Here is a 16,642-nt window from a genome sequence, read left to right as displayed (position 1 = left end):
GTGCACGCAGCAATTGGCGGCTACGGTCGAAAAGATGCATTACTTGTTTAAGAAATTTCGGATTAATATTTATTAAAATCTCCTGAGCATTTTCCAGTTGGAGTTAGTTTATCGTAAGGGTCTACCTATGTAATGCAACCTTGGTATTGTTGAATATGTTTCCATAAAAATTATAAAATTAGAAAAACCAAAAAATTTATTTCACAGTTTTCATTGAGTCTCACTTGTTTTCCTTTGTTCTTTTGTTTCATTCAGTCCCTTGTGACACATCAGTTTCTCAATTCTCATGTGGAGTGTCTTTTGTTTTAAAGTTCATTTTTGTCAACAATGTGTCACTCTAGGATAATTACTTTTAATTATTCATTCATTTAATTGCTTTTTTTCACTTAGTTAATTTAATGACATAATATGGATAGGGACTTATTTTTTATATAAATACAGGCACACATTTCAGTTCACTTCAGATCTGACTTGACAGTCATAGAGTCAAGATGTCAAGGAAATCAGATTTTCACAAATTTTAATAATAATTCATTTTGATTTTCACTTGTGCACTGGGTACTCACAGTATTTATTCACTGGCTACCTGGTAGGTTTTTGTTTTTGCATTTTTGTTTCTTTGCTTTTTTCATGTGTCAGCCATTTTGTTTTTCTGTGCCTTAGGTTTAAGACTTTGTATATTTTCAGTACATTGAAACTTATTCACTCATATAGACTTATACTTTTTCAATTCATATTTACACACTATACTTTCAAACATCTAGACTTATACTTTTATAGACATTCTGGACTTAGAAAATCTTTCAAATATTTTGGACTTTTTTATTTTGAAACTTATTTGACCAATTGTAATTTACCGGGTAATTTACCTTTTAGTTTGAACAATATCAACGTTCCGAACACTGTCAGTCTCAAATCCCTTTGCACTACATTCAAACAGTTAGACACTTCAACTCAATTCAATTGTCAATGTCAAGACGAGGTATCACAAGGATCGACTACAGCCAACTCAATTCAACTGGCCGAATCATTCCCCTCAGAAGCATTGGCGAAGAACTCACCTCTCATTTTCATAATTTATCTATTCGTGAATCAATTCACCCTGATTCCAACGTAACTCATACCGACTCTGACGCAACTCATACCGACTCCGACGCAACTCACACCGACTTCGTCGCAACTCACACCGACTCCGTCGCAACTCACACCGACTTCGACGCAACTCATACTGACTCCGACACAACTCAAACTGTTCAACTAGACTCCATAATGGCAGAGCCAAGTGATGAAGCCATCGATCTAATGATTTTGGCACAAGATGCTATTGACATGATGGAAGAAATCCCAATCAATGATCTCAGTCCTGAAGATTCAAATGTTATCATCACAAAGCTCGAACAAATCAGAAGCTCAATTCGCAAAAAGGAGGTCATAATCAAACGTCGAAAAGAGGAACTCGAGGAAGATGTGAGGATTTCTGTTAATCAAGCAATTATGTCAATTAAAGAATTCATAACAGGCATTTACGACCGAAAATCAAAAGCCAACCTGAGTCAGACCAAAATCAAAGATAACGAAGCAGCCCAAATAGAACGTAAGATCAACTTTCGTCTTGATTGCATCAATAGAGACATTGAAAAGCTAGAGATAACTTTTGATTGTGCAATGGACAAAGCAGAATCCTCTGAACTTTTACTCTTACGGGAAAATCTTTCTTCGAACGTTCATCAACGATTTGATAAAATCACAGAAAGTTATACTGAATGCCTTGACTCACCTATCAAAAGTGCCGAAACACTTATCATGATCCGCAAAACTGGGCAAAGATATGTCGACCTAGATGAGAAGAAACAGGCTTACGTCCTCAATCTTACCAAGGAAATTAGTAAGCGAGAACTTGACAAACATTCTGAGTTTAACAAATCTAAACTCAATATCAAATTAGAGAAGTTCTCTGGTTATGACTCCAATACTGATTTTTATACGTTTCGAACCAACTTCGAAAAAATGCACTTGTCTTCAACTCCGAAGGAACTTTTACCAGATCTTCTACGAAACAATTATCTGACAGATGCAGCACTAACAATGGTGAAGACCATCAACAACATAGACGAAATTTGGGAACGACTCAAAAAATCCTTCGGTGACTCAAAAGTGATGTTATCCAGAAGACTTCATCAACTCAAAAGTATCGACTTCAACAAACGAGATCCTGAGAAGCTCATATCCGGCATAAGCACTCTAATCAATATCATGCAGGATGTGTCGTCCCTTGCAGAAAAACACAACATTGAAGAATATCTGTACTATGGTAGCAGCATTTCAGATATTCATGAAGTCATCGGTGAAAGACGATCAACTCAATTTTTGGTAGATTTTGGTGAAGAGGATCTCAGCCCAAAGGAAACTTGGCAAAAGATGATTGAATTCTTAATCAAGGAGAGACGAGTCAATGAACAAAAACGTCTCTTAAATTTCAAGAAAGAGACAATCAAGAAGAAGGATGACAAGAATGCTGGTGCCAGACGTAATGGTTCATGTCACTGGAATCAAGACGGTGATGACGTACACTGCAGCATTTGCAATTCACCAGAGGGAAGAGCAGACCACATTGCAACCAAAAGCCGAAATGGAAAGAAAATCATGCAGTACTACACATGTAAATCATTCGTATTCAAATCACCTGGAGATCGATACACCATCTTGAAGAAGAAGGGATTTTGCGCTCAATGCTTATTTCCTGGAGCAGATGCATCTTCGGGAAAACATGTCGATGGAAAGTGCCAACACGACTTTGTCTGTGCTCATCCATCCCATCAAAACGACACCATCAAGAAGCATGTGCTAGTTTGTGAGGAGCACAAGACTCAACCATCAAATCAACAACTTCTCGATACCTTTGTCAAGCGTTTCATCAAAAGTCCAGCTTTACCTCAATTCTCAAGGGAGATCAAACTCTACAAAGCCAGCAACGAGATATGCGATGATCGTGGTGTGTATCTCCTTCAACAAATATCCATCAATGGCAACAACTTGTTAATTTTCTACGACAATGGTTGCAGCGATTTCGTTGTCAGCAAGAAAGCAATAGAGCTACTCGGCAGCAAAGCAAAGAAGATATCATCCGAACCGGTCATACTTGGTGGCGTTGGTGAGTGTCAAACCAAATCGTTGAATGGAATCTTCAGTGTCACTATCCCACTTCACGATGATCAAGAAGTCACGTTCTCCGGTGTTTGTCTCGATCGTATCACATCTACATTCCCAACATATCCATTAGACGTCGTTGAACAAGACATCATTGACTATCACATCTCATCAGGAGGAACCAGTCCAATTCCAAAGCTTCCAAACAACATTGGTGGTGAAGTGCATATGATGATTGGAGTCAAATACCTTCGTCATCACCCAAAAATGGTCATCCAACTCCCATCAGGTCTTGCATTGTACGAATCGAAATTCAACAATTCAACTGGGGGAAGAGGAGTGGTCGGTGGACCACATCACAGCTTCACCAAAATTCATCAGCAATTCAACACATTGACATCCTCCACATTCTTTTCAAATCAATTCAACATGATTAGAAGCCAATCAGCTGTCCCTCTGCTAGGATTCAGCCAATGCAATCCAACAGATCTCGTGCAACAAAATTTCCACGATGAATCACCTACCCACATTTCAACAACAATGAAGATTTTTGAAGAAGTAGAAGCAACAGGTAGTGAGATATCATATCGCTGCCCAGATTGTCGCAACTGCAAAGCATGCAAGCAACCATCAAATGATGTCATCAGCTGCAAAGAGGAAATCGAGCAGAGCATCATCAATTCATCCATCACCGTTGATTTGGAGAGCAAGACTGCAACAGCACTCCTTCCTTTCATAGCAGATCCAGAAGCACGCTTGGTCAACAACAAGGACAAGGCAATGAAAACATATCAGCAACAAGTTCGAAAACTCAATCATCCCAACAATCAAAAGGACAAGCAAGATGTTCTCGAGTCAGAAGCAAAGCTGCAGCAACTTGGATATGTTGAATATGTATGCAACCTCCCAAAAGAAGACCAGGACCAACTGCAAACTTGTAAGATGCATTATTATATTCCATGGAGAGCCGTTTGGAAATCTAACTCCTTTAGTACGCCTTGTAGAATTGTGTTCGATGCGTCCCAACCTACAGCTTCAGGTTTCAGCCTAAATGACGTATTGGCAAAAGGCAGAAATAACCTGAATCATCTTCAAGAAATATTAATCAGATGGTCTGTCCAACCAACAGCTATCCATACAGACATAAAGAAGATGTACAATACGATAAAGCTACACAAGAGTCATTGGTGTTATCAGAGATATCTTTGGCAAAACAGCTTGGATCCATCAAAATCACCAGAACAGAAGGTTATCAAGACTCTGATATACGGAGTCAAATCGTCCAGCAACCAAGCCGAATTCGCTTTGCGCAAAATTGCTCAGTTATCAAAGGAGGAATACCCCAAAGTCAACAACATTGTGCAAAAGGATATTTATGTTGATGATTGTGTAACTGGCGAGAAAGACCTTGAAACAGCTCATCGTCGTGCAGATGAGCTCGAACTTGTATTGAATCGTGGTGGATTCCAATTGAAAGGTATAGCATTTTCAAGAGAAGACCCACCAAGCACCCTCAGTGATGATGGAGAAACAATCCATGTTGGTGGTATGAGATGGCTTGTCAAATCAGATGAGCTAGCTCTCAATGTTGGGGAACTCAATTTCAACAAGAAGATTCGTGGGAGGAAACCTGAACAATCAATAAAAGGTATACCTTCAAATTTAACAAGAAGACAATGTGCATCCAAAGTTGCTGAATTGTTTGATTTGACTGGTAAAGTTTCACCCTTAATAGCTTCAATGAAAATTGATCTTCAGGATCTAGTACAGCGACAACTCAATTGGGACGATATCATCCCCGATAACCTCCGGTCCATCTGGGAATCAAATTTCGACATGATGAAGGAAATAGGAGATCTACGATTTAATCGAGCCATAGTCCCAGAAGATGCAATCGACTTAAAGATGGACACTCTGGACTTTGGAGATGCCAGTCACTCAATGGTTTGCGTTTCAATCTATGGAAGATTTCTACGGCGAAATGGAGAGTACTCGTGTCAACTGATCTTTTCAAGAACAAGAACTGTGCCAAAAGGAACATCTCAACCACGAGGAGAATTGTATGCTGCTGTGATAAACACCCATACAGGAGAGATCGTCAAACGCTCATTAACCACGTGGCACCAATCTTCAATTAAGTTGACAGACAGTCAGATTGTTTTACATTGGATAAGTAACGAGAACAAACATACAAACATACAAGCAGTATGTTCGAACCAGAGTCATCGAAATCAAGCGATTCACTTCAAATCAAGATTGGTTCTACGTCAACACTAACAACATGATTGCAGATATTGGCACTCGAAAGGGAGCAACCTTGAAAGATGTTTCCAGGACCTCAACTTGGATAAATGGCTTTGATTGGATGCATTTAGATCATTCACAATTTCCTATCAAGAGTGCAGAAAATTTGAAGCTAAGTGATTCAGAGATCTCTGAGGTGAATAAAGAAGTTCAAATCTTCCACATTAACAACAAAGAATTCAAGAAGAGATCAACACACTCAAATTATCTCATCGACCCAAACCACAGAAGCTTTTCGACAGTCATCCGAATTCTTGCTTACGTTATCAAATTCTGCAACATCACAAGAAAGAAGTCTTCATCCAAATCAACTCAGCTAACAAACGATGAAATCCATTTGGCTGAGCTCTATTTCTTCAAAAAGGCGACAGAAGAAATTCTTCATCTCGTCGAACCACGAAAATATGAACCAATTTCAACACTTAAAGATGGGATACTAACATACAATGGGCGCATCCTATCAGATACAAAGACAACAATCGTCGGACGATTCACATCTGCCATGTTGGACCTATCCAGCTCATCCTTTTGTGTACCTATAATCGATGGAAACTCACCCATAGCCTTCAGCATTGTGTATGACATCCACTGGAACAGCTCTGCATGTCATTCTGACATTGAAACTACTATCAGAGAAATTCTAAAGAAAGTGTACATCATTAATGGCCGCTCGCTTGTCAAGCTAATCAGAAGAACATGCACAAAATGTCGTATCATCCTCAAGAAGCGGATTGAAGCCATCATGGGACCAATTCCACCTTCAAGTCTAACAGTTGCTCCGGCATTTTATAACTCACAGATCGACCTCAGTGGACCATATCAATCATTTTCACCTTCACACAAGCGAACAACAGTAAAGATATGGCTAGTTGTGTATTGTTGTTGTTCCACCTCTGCAGTGATGATCAATGTCATGGACGACTATTCTTCTTCAGCATTCATCCAAGCGTTTACTCGATTTTCAACGAGATATGGTTTTCCAAAGAAAGTATTCTGCGACGAAGGATCACAGCTCGTCAAAGCTACAAAAGGCATGAAGTTGAACTACACTGATGTCAAATCAAGGATGTTCAAGGAAAGAAGCGTGGAATTTCAAACATGTCCAGTTGGCGGACATAATGTCAATGGAAAGGTAGAGAGAAAGATCAAACACATCAATCTATCATTGGAAAAGACCTTCAACAATCAAAGACTTTCAATCCTACAATGGGAAACACTGACAGCCACCATTGCCAACACCTGCAACAATCTTCCGCTAGCTGTTGGCAACGTCACAGCTGTTGAAAACATGGATCTATTAACGCCAAACAGATTGCTTCTTGGACGAAATAATGAACGCAGTCCTGTTGGAGATTTCATTGTTACAGACGATCCATCAAAGATTCTGAAAACGAATACAAAAATTTATGACTCATGGTTCGAAACTTGGCTCTTGAGTCATGTACCAAAGTTGATGCACCAAAGCAAATGGTTTCGCCAAGATCGTAACCTTCAAATTGGCGATATTGTTTTATTCACAAAAGTCAATTCAGTGATCAGCAAAACCTACACGTACGGGATGATCAAATCAATCGAAACCGGGGACGATGGAAATGTCAGACGTGTCGTGGTAGAATATAAGAATCCAAACGAAAATGTCAAACGTGAAACCTCGAGATCGGTTCGAAGTCTTATTCTTGCACATGGTATTGATGATCCAGATTTGTTTACTGAACTGTTCTAATAGACTGAACTGGAAAATAAATTGTTTTGCTTTGGCCGGGAGTGTTATGCAACCTTGGTATTGTTGAATATGTTTCCATAAAAATTATAAAATTAGAAAAACCAAAAAATTTATTTCACAGTTTTCATTGAGTCTCACTTGTTTTCCTTTGTTCTTTTGTTTCATTCAGTCCCTTGTGACACATCAGTTTCTCAATTCTCATGTGGAGTGTCTTTTGTTTTAAAGTTCATTTTTGTCAACAATGTGTCACTCTAGGATAATTACTTTTAATTATTCATTCATTTAATTGCTTTTTTTCACTTAGTTAATTTAATGACATAATATGGATAGGGACTTATTTTTTATATAAATACAGGCACACATTTCAGTTCACTTCAGATCTGACTTGACAGTCATAGAGTCAAGATGTCAAGGAAATCAGATTTTCACAAATTTTAATAATAATTCATTTTGATTTTCACTTGTGCACTGGGTACTCACAGTATTTATTCACTGGCTACCTGGTAGGTTTTTGTTTTTGCATTTTTGTTTCTTTGCTTTTTTCATGTGTCAGCCATTTTGTTTTTCTGTGCCTTAGGTTTAAGACTTTGTATATTTTCAGTACATTGAAACTTATTCACTCATATAGACTTATACTTTTTCAATTCATATTTACACACTATACTTTCAAACATCTAGACTTATACTTTTATAGACATTTTGGACTTAGAAAATCTTTCAAATATTTTGGACTTTTTTATTTTGAAACTTATTTGACCAATTGTAATTTACCTTTTAGTTTGAACAATATCAACGTTCCGAACACTGTCAGTCTCAAATCCCTTTGCACTACAACCTAGGTTCTGATTTAATAGCCTTGCATTAATAAACAATGTACAATTTCACTGGTGTATTTTTAAGCTCCTCCACAGCTATTATTTTGTTAGTTATTGATAGTCTAAAGGTAAAAGTATCAAAGAGGCAGTAAACTTTTGAACTTTTTTTGAGTCGTTTTTTCATAACATTTAAAACTTAAGTTTCGTATTCTTTGATAAAAAGACAGACCCGCTGGCACCCCAGCCCCACTGAAAAATTTGGCAAAAATTTAGTCCCCAGTGGAAAATACCCTGGAATTTCAGCCCCACTGGGAAATTGACTTTGATTTTGACTCCACTCAAAATTCAATTTAGAAATGGCACTCCAAAACCATCCCACTGGATGTTTTAACCTTTGGACATTAGAATTTCTACCCCATTGAGATTTCTATAGGAATTTTTATCTCCACTGAGGAAAAAAGTTCCACCGGCGCTGTGAGACAGTGGTGTAAAAAACTTTTATAAAATTTTCTCTTACGGACACATCCCTTCACTTGCACACTTAACAAAATAAGATCCGGGATACGTTCGTTGGAAAGATTTTGAGGTCACTAAGCTTTCACCCTAGTAAGAGAAGAGAAGAGAATATATCATTTTTACCTAGAGGGTAAAGAATAATTAAAATGATTCAAACAAAGTCAAAAAATAATCAAAACTCGCGTTATTATTAACGTATTCAGGCATTGTTAGATAGGCTTGATTGTAGCTAAACAAAGAAATAAACTAGTGTCAAAGCCCCAAAAATCTAAGTTTTTGGAAAGAGAATCACCTACAAAATATTCACTTAAGGAATAAGTGTGATAAATTCAGCCAAATCCGAAAGTATTATTTAGACATGTGAATAAGGACAAATATCGAAGATATATCAAATATAATAGCAAATAAAATACATTATTATCCGACGCGCGTAAATAGCGGCATTTGGTGTCGGCGAAGCCTCGTCCAATATCTTTTCTCGCACGCCCAATATTTTTGCATATTGGATTCGACTTTAATACATTGTTAACCGGTTACTTTTTCAAAGCGGACTACACGGCTTTTTGCGCAATTCAATTGGTTCTTTTCGCATGACAACGGGCCTACACTGTCCAGAGTTGCCCGTCGTTAGGAAAATTCATTGTGACGTCACTTTTTCAAAGGAAAATGAACAATGCGTTGACATCATTTCTCTCAATTTTTATTTCTGACGTCAGAAATTATAACAATTTTTGATCTCTTTTCGCCTCGTACTGAAACCGAGGGCAATATTTTCAGTACAGCCCCCACTAACCGGTCATTATTGTATTTGTTAACCGTTTCCTTCAGCTTCGATTGATTTTTAGCGCTTTATCCAGGAAAAATAGCGAAATTAAGCGAGAAAAAAAACAAGCGAAAAGAGATAAAAAATTGTTATAATTTCTGATTTCAGAAATAAAAAATGAGAGAAATAATGTCAACGCATTGTTCATTTTCCTTTGAAAAAGTGACGTCACAATGAATTTTCCTAACGACGGGCAACTCTGGGTAGTGTAGGCCCGTCGTCATGCAAAAAGAACTAATTGCATTGCGCAAAAAGCCGTGTAGCCCGCTTCGAAAAAGTAACCGGTTAACAATGTCCAATAACTGCTTATTATTATCCGACGCGCGTAAATAGCGACATTTGATTGGCTTCTTTTATGTCCCATATTTTCGAATATATAGCTTCCATAGAGGCTATATTTCAAAAATTGACGTCACACAACGAGTTCAATGACAATTGAGCATCTTCTTTTTGACATTACGTCACAAAATAAAAATAAAACTTTTGAATAAAAAACTACAAAGAAACCAGATTTACGAGCTTATAAATTGGAATTAAGTTTGAAAATGAGAAATATTTTAACGATGAACAGATAATAAACCATTTATTTGGACGCAGTCTCATCCAATATATGAAGGAAAATATCTGAATTATCAGCATGGCCTTTTATTTCAAAATCGGAATTCCTAGAGCAGAAGTTTCTAAAAGGCAGACACTTCTAATAAGTGGACACTAACCCATTTCCCCGATGGTGACCGCTAATCACTCTTTAAGAGGCAAAAATAAAATATATGTGATCACGTGATTTTTTTATTAAAAAAGATTTACGTCAATAAATACAAAAAATGATATCAAATAAAAAGAAAAAATATTTGACGTCAGTTAGAAAAAAAAACATTAGAAAAACAATTTGAAAATTTTGTTCTTTATTCGGGAATCCAGATTTGAGTAAAGTGTTCGTAGAGAATTTTTACTCGAATCTTGTATCATTATATTGTTATCATGAGTGATATAATGGCTAATATGGATATTCATACATTGACAAATGATCAGCAAACTATCTTGCAATTGCAAGATACCATTTATTTTCTGGAAGGAAAACTTTCAGAAAAAGATAAAGAAATAATTCGACTAAACGTCGATCTCCGTCGCACGATGGACGTAAGTTGAACATTCTTATCTCGGCATTGTTTAAACATCTTTTTACACTTCTTCTGTATTTTAAATAAATAAAGTAGAGTCGCCATAACTCGGAGACGCACGAGGAACACTTATGGAATTTAGCTATGGAAAATTCCACTTATAAGTTATAGTTACAGGCGACTGAGGTTTGATTCCTACTCACAACGGTTCACTTGGCAAGTGAACGACGAACCCTTACCCTGGTAACCCATGTCATGTGCGCGGAATTGGGTAGTCAGTCCAAGCTGCTGACTGGACGCTCATTAAAAGCGCCTATAGTTGCGAAAATGGCCCTAAAAGCATCGTCCAACTAAACCAAATAGAAATAGAAAAGGTTTGCAACCTGCCAAATTAAATTGAAATTCCGCTGATTAACCACCTTAATTCAATTTCATTTAATTTTAATTTAACCCAATTTCTTAGTACTGTAAATTGCAAAAAAATTCTCACAAAATGATGAAAATAAGAAAAATTGAATAGTATATTGAGAGAGGCTTAAAACTCAAAAAGTTATAAGAACATTCGAAGGCATTGATAATTTTAGATATTCTTAAAAAATAGTGGAAATTAGCGAGCTCATCTCTCATATTATTCATATGCATCTATACACCTTTTATTTAGGAGCGTCAGCTATGCCTCCAATTCGAGAATTCTGCTCTAAAAAGGAAGGCCGCTGGGCATAACAAAACCGTTCTACCTTTGAGGAAGGAAAACAATGAATTGCGAGCGGAAAATGAGTCTCTCACCTCAACCATTATCGAACACATGGAGAGAGAAGCAAAACGAGGGAAAGGTAAAGACGCAGCTTCGCAAACTATCGATCTGCAACCTCAAACAACCTCCAGTGGTTGTCAAGCTATGGGAACGCAGCCCAAAACAGCCTCTAACGGTTGTCAAACAAGCAAGCTACAACCTCAAACAACCTCCAGCGGTTGTCAAACTATGAGAGCGCAGCCCAAAACGACCTCCAGTGGCTGTCAAACAATCGAGCTGAAAGCCAAAACAACCTCCAGCGGTCGTCAAACTATGGGAGCACAGCCCAAAACAACCTCCAGCGGTTGTCAAACAACCAAGTTGCAGCCCAAAACAACCTCCAGTGGTTGTCAAACAATCGAGCTAAAAGCCGAAACAACCTCCAGCGGTTGTCAAACAACCAAGTTGCAGCCCAAAACAACCTCCAGTGGTTGTCAAACAATCGAGCTGAAAGCCAAAACAACCTCCAGCGGTTGTCAAACTATGAGAGCGCAGCCTAAAAAAACCTCCAGTGGTTGTCAAACAATCGAGCTGAAAGCCAAAACAACCTCAAGCGGTTGTCAAACTATGGGAATGCAGCCTAAAACAACCTCCAGTGGTTGTCAAACAATCGAGCTAAAAGCCAAAACAATCTCCAACGGTTGTCAAACTATGGGAACGCAGCTCAAAACAACCTCCAGTGGTTGGCAAACAACCAAGTTGCAGCCCAAAACAACCTCCAGTGGTTGTCCAGCAAATGCACATTGGTACGTGGAAGATAAGAACCCGTTGAATTTTGGTGGCTTTGGTTTACCTAAGGTATTTATAAATTCCAACATAAAATGGACTAGAAACTAACTATAACTCTGCTTTCTGATCATTTCTGATGAAGCGTCAGTGGGGAAGCTTTGCGATTTTGAAAAATAGGTCTTTTTCCGATATCATAACGAATTTCAGCATTCCAAAATACCAAAAAGATTTGGTAAGATTACCGAAATTTCGAACAAAAATATTCACAAATTACATATTTTCAATTCAAATTGGAATTGAAAAGTGCTAATCTAATAGGCTGTATTTTCTTACTTTTAGGATTTCAAAAAGCGATCACCAAAAACCAAGGACAAAAAGCCAAACAACAACCGTGCTTTTGGCGGCCCAAAGAAGGGCAATAAAGCTGCTTTCAAACCATCACAAGTAAATACAACAAACAAAGGGGGCTTCGGACTTCCTACCGTAAGTATTTTGGTTTCAGCTTGACTGAAATAGATTTCTTTTAGTTTTTTTGGTAAAGTAGGTTAAGTTAGTAAGTCTGCGACTGCAGTCAATCTGAATAGGCTCCTCTTTCGATAGTTATCTACCTGCAGGTAGTGAAAGGCGCCACTCTTTCTCATTGGATTAATCCACTTCACCTTGATCCTTCTCTTAATTGCTGAGCATTAAGCAGAGAGGCATTGAGTACTATTTTGGGAATCTTTGGTATGACCCGGCAGGGGGGGTTAAGCCCACAACCTTGCGCTACGAAGTCGGATGTTCTACTACTACACTACGGTCGACAGCTATGATAATGTAGATCTAAAATTGTCTCTTTGAAAAAAAATAGGGTCTTTAAAACATGAATTTAATTTCTTTCATCTAAAAAGTACACAACTTTTACCACAACTTTCTTTTGAGAAGGGATTCATAGTCGATGGCAGTTACACACTGCTTTTCAGGTACTACCGCTAGAAAACACGACGCCATCTTGACTTGCACATATCATTGAATTCTTTAAAAGAAAATGTTATTTTTTAATTTTAGGAAATGCGAAAGCGCATGTAGACAGAAAGTTCAAGCCAAGGGGTAGATGGAGCTCCGTAGCCCGGGAGGGCAGTCCGTCTAGGAGAAGCTGAAGTCCAAAATGAAACGCAAGGGTAGATGAGGCTCTTTAAAGTCGTGGTGAAGACAACTCATCTAGGAGAAGGAACACTCTGAATTCAAACCATGCAAATGCGATAACATCAACAAAAGACGATAAGAAATATCAGGTCGAGATACAACACAAACAATTAGAAATCAAATGCTGATTGTATTGGTGAATGATACAGCATATTCAATACAATTGTTACAACACACCAGTGCCATACATAGAGTGAAGAATTTAAAACAACAAACCCCAATTCTTTTCATCAAATCAGTTGGAACTATTGATGGAAGATGGAACAAAAACATAGATTTCAGTATCTCCCAGAGAATCTTTGTAGCAAAGCAAATAGATAGAGCCGTGAGATAAAGAAGAACTATCAACAAGGAAAAGAAAAAGCTTCTGATTTGCGAAAAGTGACAATTTGAACTGTCAAATAAGATTCTTGAGGTTAAACGAAACGCAGCCAACATAACAGCAAATCAAACTTATCTAAGTCGGTACTATGACATCTCAGCAAAACATACGGTAAAAAAATGATAGAACATCTGAATTGTAAGAATGAAAAAATATGAATGAATTATAACATCTTGAAAGAAAAATTCACGAGTTTGTTTCTGTTTTTAATATACACCTTTTCGATCGCGGTCAGGCGCGTGCCACTTTATAATTTAATTTACCACCCTCTAGACTCGATCCAATCCCTTTTTTTCACTTTTTTTTATTGTCTTTAGGCGCGAAAAAAAAGACTGGGGCGGTTTCAGGGTGCACGCAGCAATTGGCGGCTACGGTCGAAAAGATGCATTACTTGTTTAAGAAATTTCGGATTAATATTTATTAAAATCTCCTGAGCATTTTCCAGTTGGAGTTAGTTTATCGTAAGGGTCTACCTAGGTTCTGATTTAATAGCCTTGCATAAATAAACAATGTACAATTTCACTGGTGTATTTTCAAGCTCCTCGACAGCTATTATTTTGTTAGTTATTGATAGTCTAAAGGTAAAAGTATCAAAGAGGCAGTAAACTTTTGAACTTTTTTTGAGTCGTTTTTTCATAACATTTAAAACTTAAGTTTCGTATTCTTTGATAAAAAGACAGACCCGCTGGCACCCCAGCCCCACTGAAAAATTTGGCAAAAATTTAGTCCCCAGTGGAAAATACCCTGGAATTTCAGCCCCACTGGGAAATTGACTTTGATTTTGACTCCACTCAAAATTCAATTTAGAAATGGCACTCCAAAACCATCCCACTGGATGTTTTAACCTTTGGACATTAGAATTTCTACCCCATTGAGATTTCAATAGGAATTTTTATCTCCACTGAGGAAAAAAGTTCCACCGGCGCTGTGAGACAGGGGTATAAAAAACTTTTATAAATTTTTCTCTTGCGGACACATCCCTTCACTTGCACACTTAACAAAATAAGATCCGGGATATACGTTCGTTGGAAAGATTTTGAGGTCACTAAGCTTTCACCCTAGTAAGAGAAGAGAAGAGAATATATCATTTTTACCTAGAGGGTGAAGAATAATTGAAATGATTCAAACAAAGGCAAAAACAGCAAATAATCAAAACTCGCGTTATTATTAACGTATTCAGGCATTGTTACTTAGGCTTGATTGTAGCTAAACAAAGAAATAAACTAGTGTCAAAGCCCCAAAAATCTAAGTTTTTGGAAAGAAAATCACCTACAAAAATATTCACTTAAGGAATAAGTGTGATAAATTCAGCCAAATCCGAAAGTATTATTTAGACATGTGAATAAGGACAAATATCGAAGATATATTAGACTAGTAAACTAGTCATTGAAAACAGACCCATATACAAAAAATCAAGCTCCAAATAAAAAGAATCGAAGGGGTGAAGTTGCGTCTCTTTTTTGAATTTCAACGACTAGAAGCTACTTCCCTCAAAAAACGTTGTTTAATTTTACAACTTTTTTTAAGTTTTTGAGAATCCATCCAACTTTTTTGACTAAATGATATTTCATCGTAACATTGAACATGGGAACATATAAATAAATGAGCATTTCTAAAAACGCAATAAACAGAAAGAAAAATAAATGCAATTCCGCACGGGTCAGACATACAGAAATCTGTATGTCTCTCCTTACAATTTTAGGTGAAGAAAAAAAGGCGTTGGAAGTAGCTTCTAGTCGGTTATTTTCCTTTTCTCTCGCGCGCGCTGAATATTTAATTAGTCTTTACATTATTTGATTGACAGTTTTATTATAAGGTTATAAGTAATAACCGACTAGTTTACTAGTCTAAAGATATATCAAATATAATAGCAAATAAAATACATTATTATCCGACACGCGTAAATAGCGGCATTTGGTGTCGGCGAAGCCTCGTCCAATATCTTTTCTCGCACGCCAAATATTTTTGCATATTGGATTCGACTTTAATACATTGTTAACCGGTTACTTTTTCAAAGCGGACTACACGGCTTTTTGCGCAATTCAATTGGTTCTTTTCGCATGACAACAGGCCTACACTGTCCAGAGTTGCCCGTCGTTAGGAAAATTCATTGTGACGTCACTTTTTCAAAGGAAAATGAACAATGCGTTGACATCATTTCTCTCAATTTTTATTTCTGACGTCAGAAATTATAACAATTTTTGATCTCTTTTCGCCTCGTACTGAAACCGAGGGCAATATTTTCAGTACAGCCCCCACTAACCGGTCATTATTGTATTTGTTAACCGTTTCCTTCAGCTTCGATTGATTTTTAGCGCTTTATCCAGGAAAAATAGCGAAATTAAGCGAGAAAAAAAACAAGCGAAAAGAGATAAAAAATTGTTATAATTTCTGATTTCAGAAATAAAAAATGAGAGAAATAATGTCAACGCATTGTTCATTTTCCTTTGAAAAAGTGACGTCACAATGAATTTTCCTAACGACGGGCAACTCTGGGTAGTGTAGGCTCGTCGTCATGCAAAAAGAACTAATTGCATTGCGCAAAAAGCCGTGTAGCCCGCTTCGAAAAAGTAACCGGTTAACAATGTCCAATAACTGCTTATTATTATCCGACGCGCGTAAATAGCGACATTTGATTGGCTTCTTTTCTGTCCAATATTTTCGAATATATAGCTTCCATAGAGGCTATATTTCAAAAATTGACGTCACACAACGAGGTCAATGACAATTGAGCATCTTCTTTTTGACATTACGTCACAAAATAAAACTAAAACTTTTGAATAAAAAACTACAAAGAAACCAGATTTACGAGCTTATAAATTGGAATTAAGTTTGAAAATGAGAAATATTTTAACGATGAACGGATAATAAACCATTTATTGCCGACCCAAAAAAATATCAGCGTTTTGATTGGTCGAGAGCATCGAGATATTTGCGATATTTCATATTTCTCTAGTATGGAAATATGACCGCGTTGACTTTTGGGGGACTGGGTAAGCGGTGGGAGAAAAATCAAAACAAAGCAGCCGAAAAGAACCGATTTTCGGAGAAACTAACTTGGGAGTCAAAGGGAAAAACGCAACAAAAATATTTTCAGATTAACT

General features: G+C 37.3%; 2 protein-coding genes across 3 annotated transcripts; both read left to right on the top strand.

Annotated features, from left to right (window-relative positions):
* The first annotated feature begins 1,136 nt into the window (after positions 1–1,136).
* Positions 1,137–8,005, top strand: LOC136804374 (uncharacterized). Of its 2 annotated transcripts, none has more exons than XM_067061084.1 (2): positions 1,137–1,594; positions 7,953–8,005. In XM_067061084.1, the coding sequence occupies exons 1-2, from the start codon at positions 1,270–1,272 to the stop codon at positions 7,955–7,957; spliced, it is 330 nt and encodes a 109-aa protein (XP_066917185.1). In that variant the 5' UTR covers positions 1,137–1,269; the 3' UTR covers positions 7,958–8,005. The 2 variants fall into 2 exon arrangements, 1 of the variants encoding a protein (XP_066917185.1); XR_010846271.1 differs by lacking the exon at positions 1,137–1,594 and adding an exon at positions 7,227–7,677.
* A 2,246-nt stretch (positions 8,006–10,251) lies between these two features.
* LOC136804423 (Kruppel-like factor 18) lies at positions 10,252–12,079 on the top strand. Its single transcript, XM_067061134.1, has 2 exons — positions 10,252–10,468; positions 11,111–12,079. Exons 1-2 carry the CDS (start codon positions 10,310–10,312, stop codon positions 12,077–12,079), a joined length of 1,128 nt encoding a protein of 375 aa, XP_066917235.1. The 5' UTR covers positions 10,252–10,309.
* The last annotated feature ends 4,563 nt before the right edge of the window (positions 12,080–16,642 follow it).

This window comes from Clytia hemisphaerica, unplaced genomic scaffold, assembly GCF_902728285.1.
Source record: "Clytia hemisphaerica strain Z4C2 unplaced genomic scaffold, Clytia hemisphaerica genome assembly, whole genome shotgun sequence".
Lineage (NCBI taxonomy): Eukaryota > Metazoa > Cnidaria > Hydrozoa > Leptothecata > Clytiidae > Clytia > Clytia hemisphaerica.
Note: the sequence above shows the minus strand (reverse complement) of the source record. Positions and strands in the feature narration are given on the sequence as shown.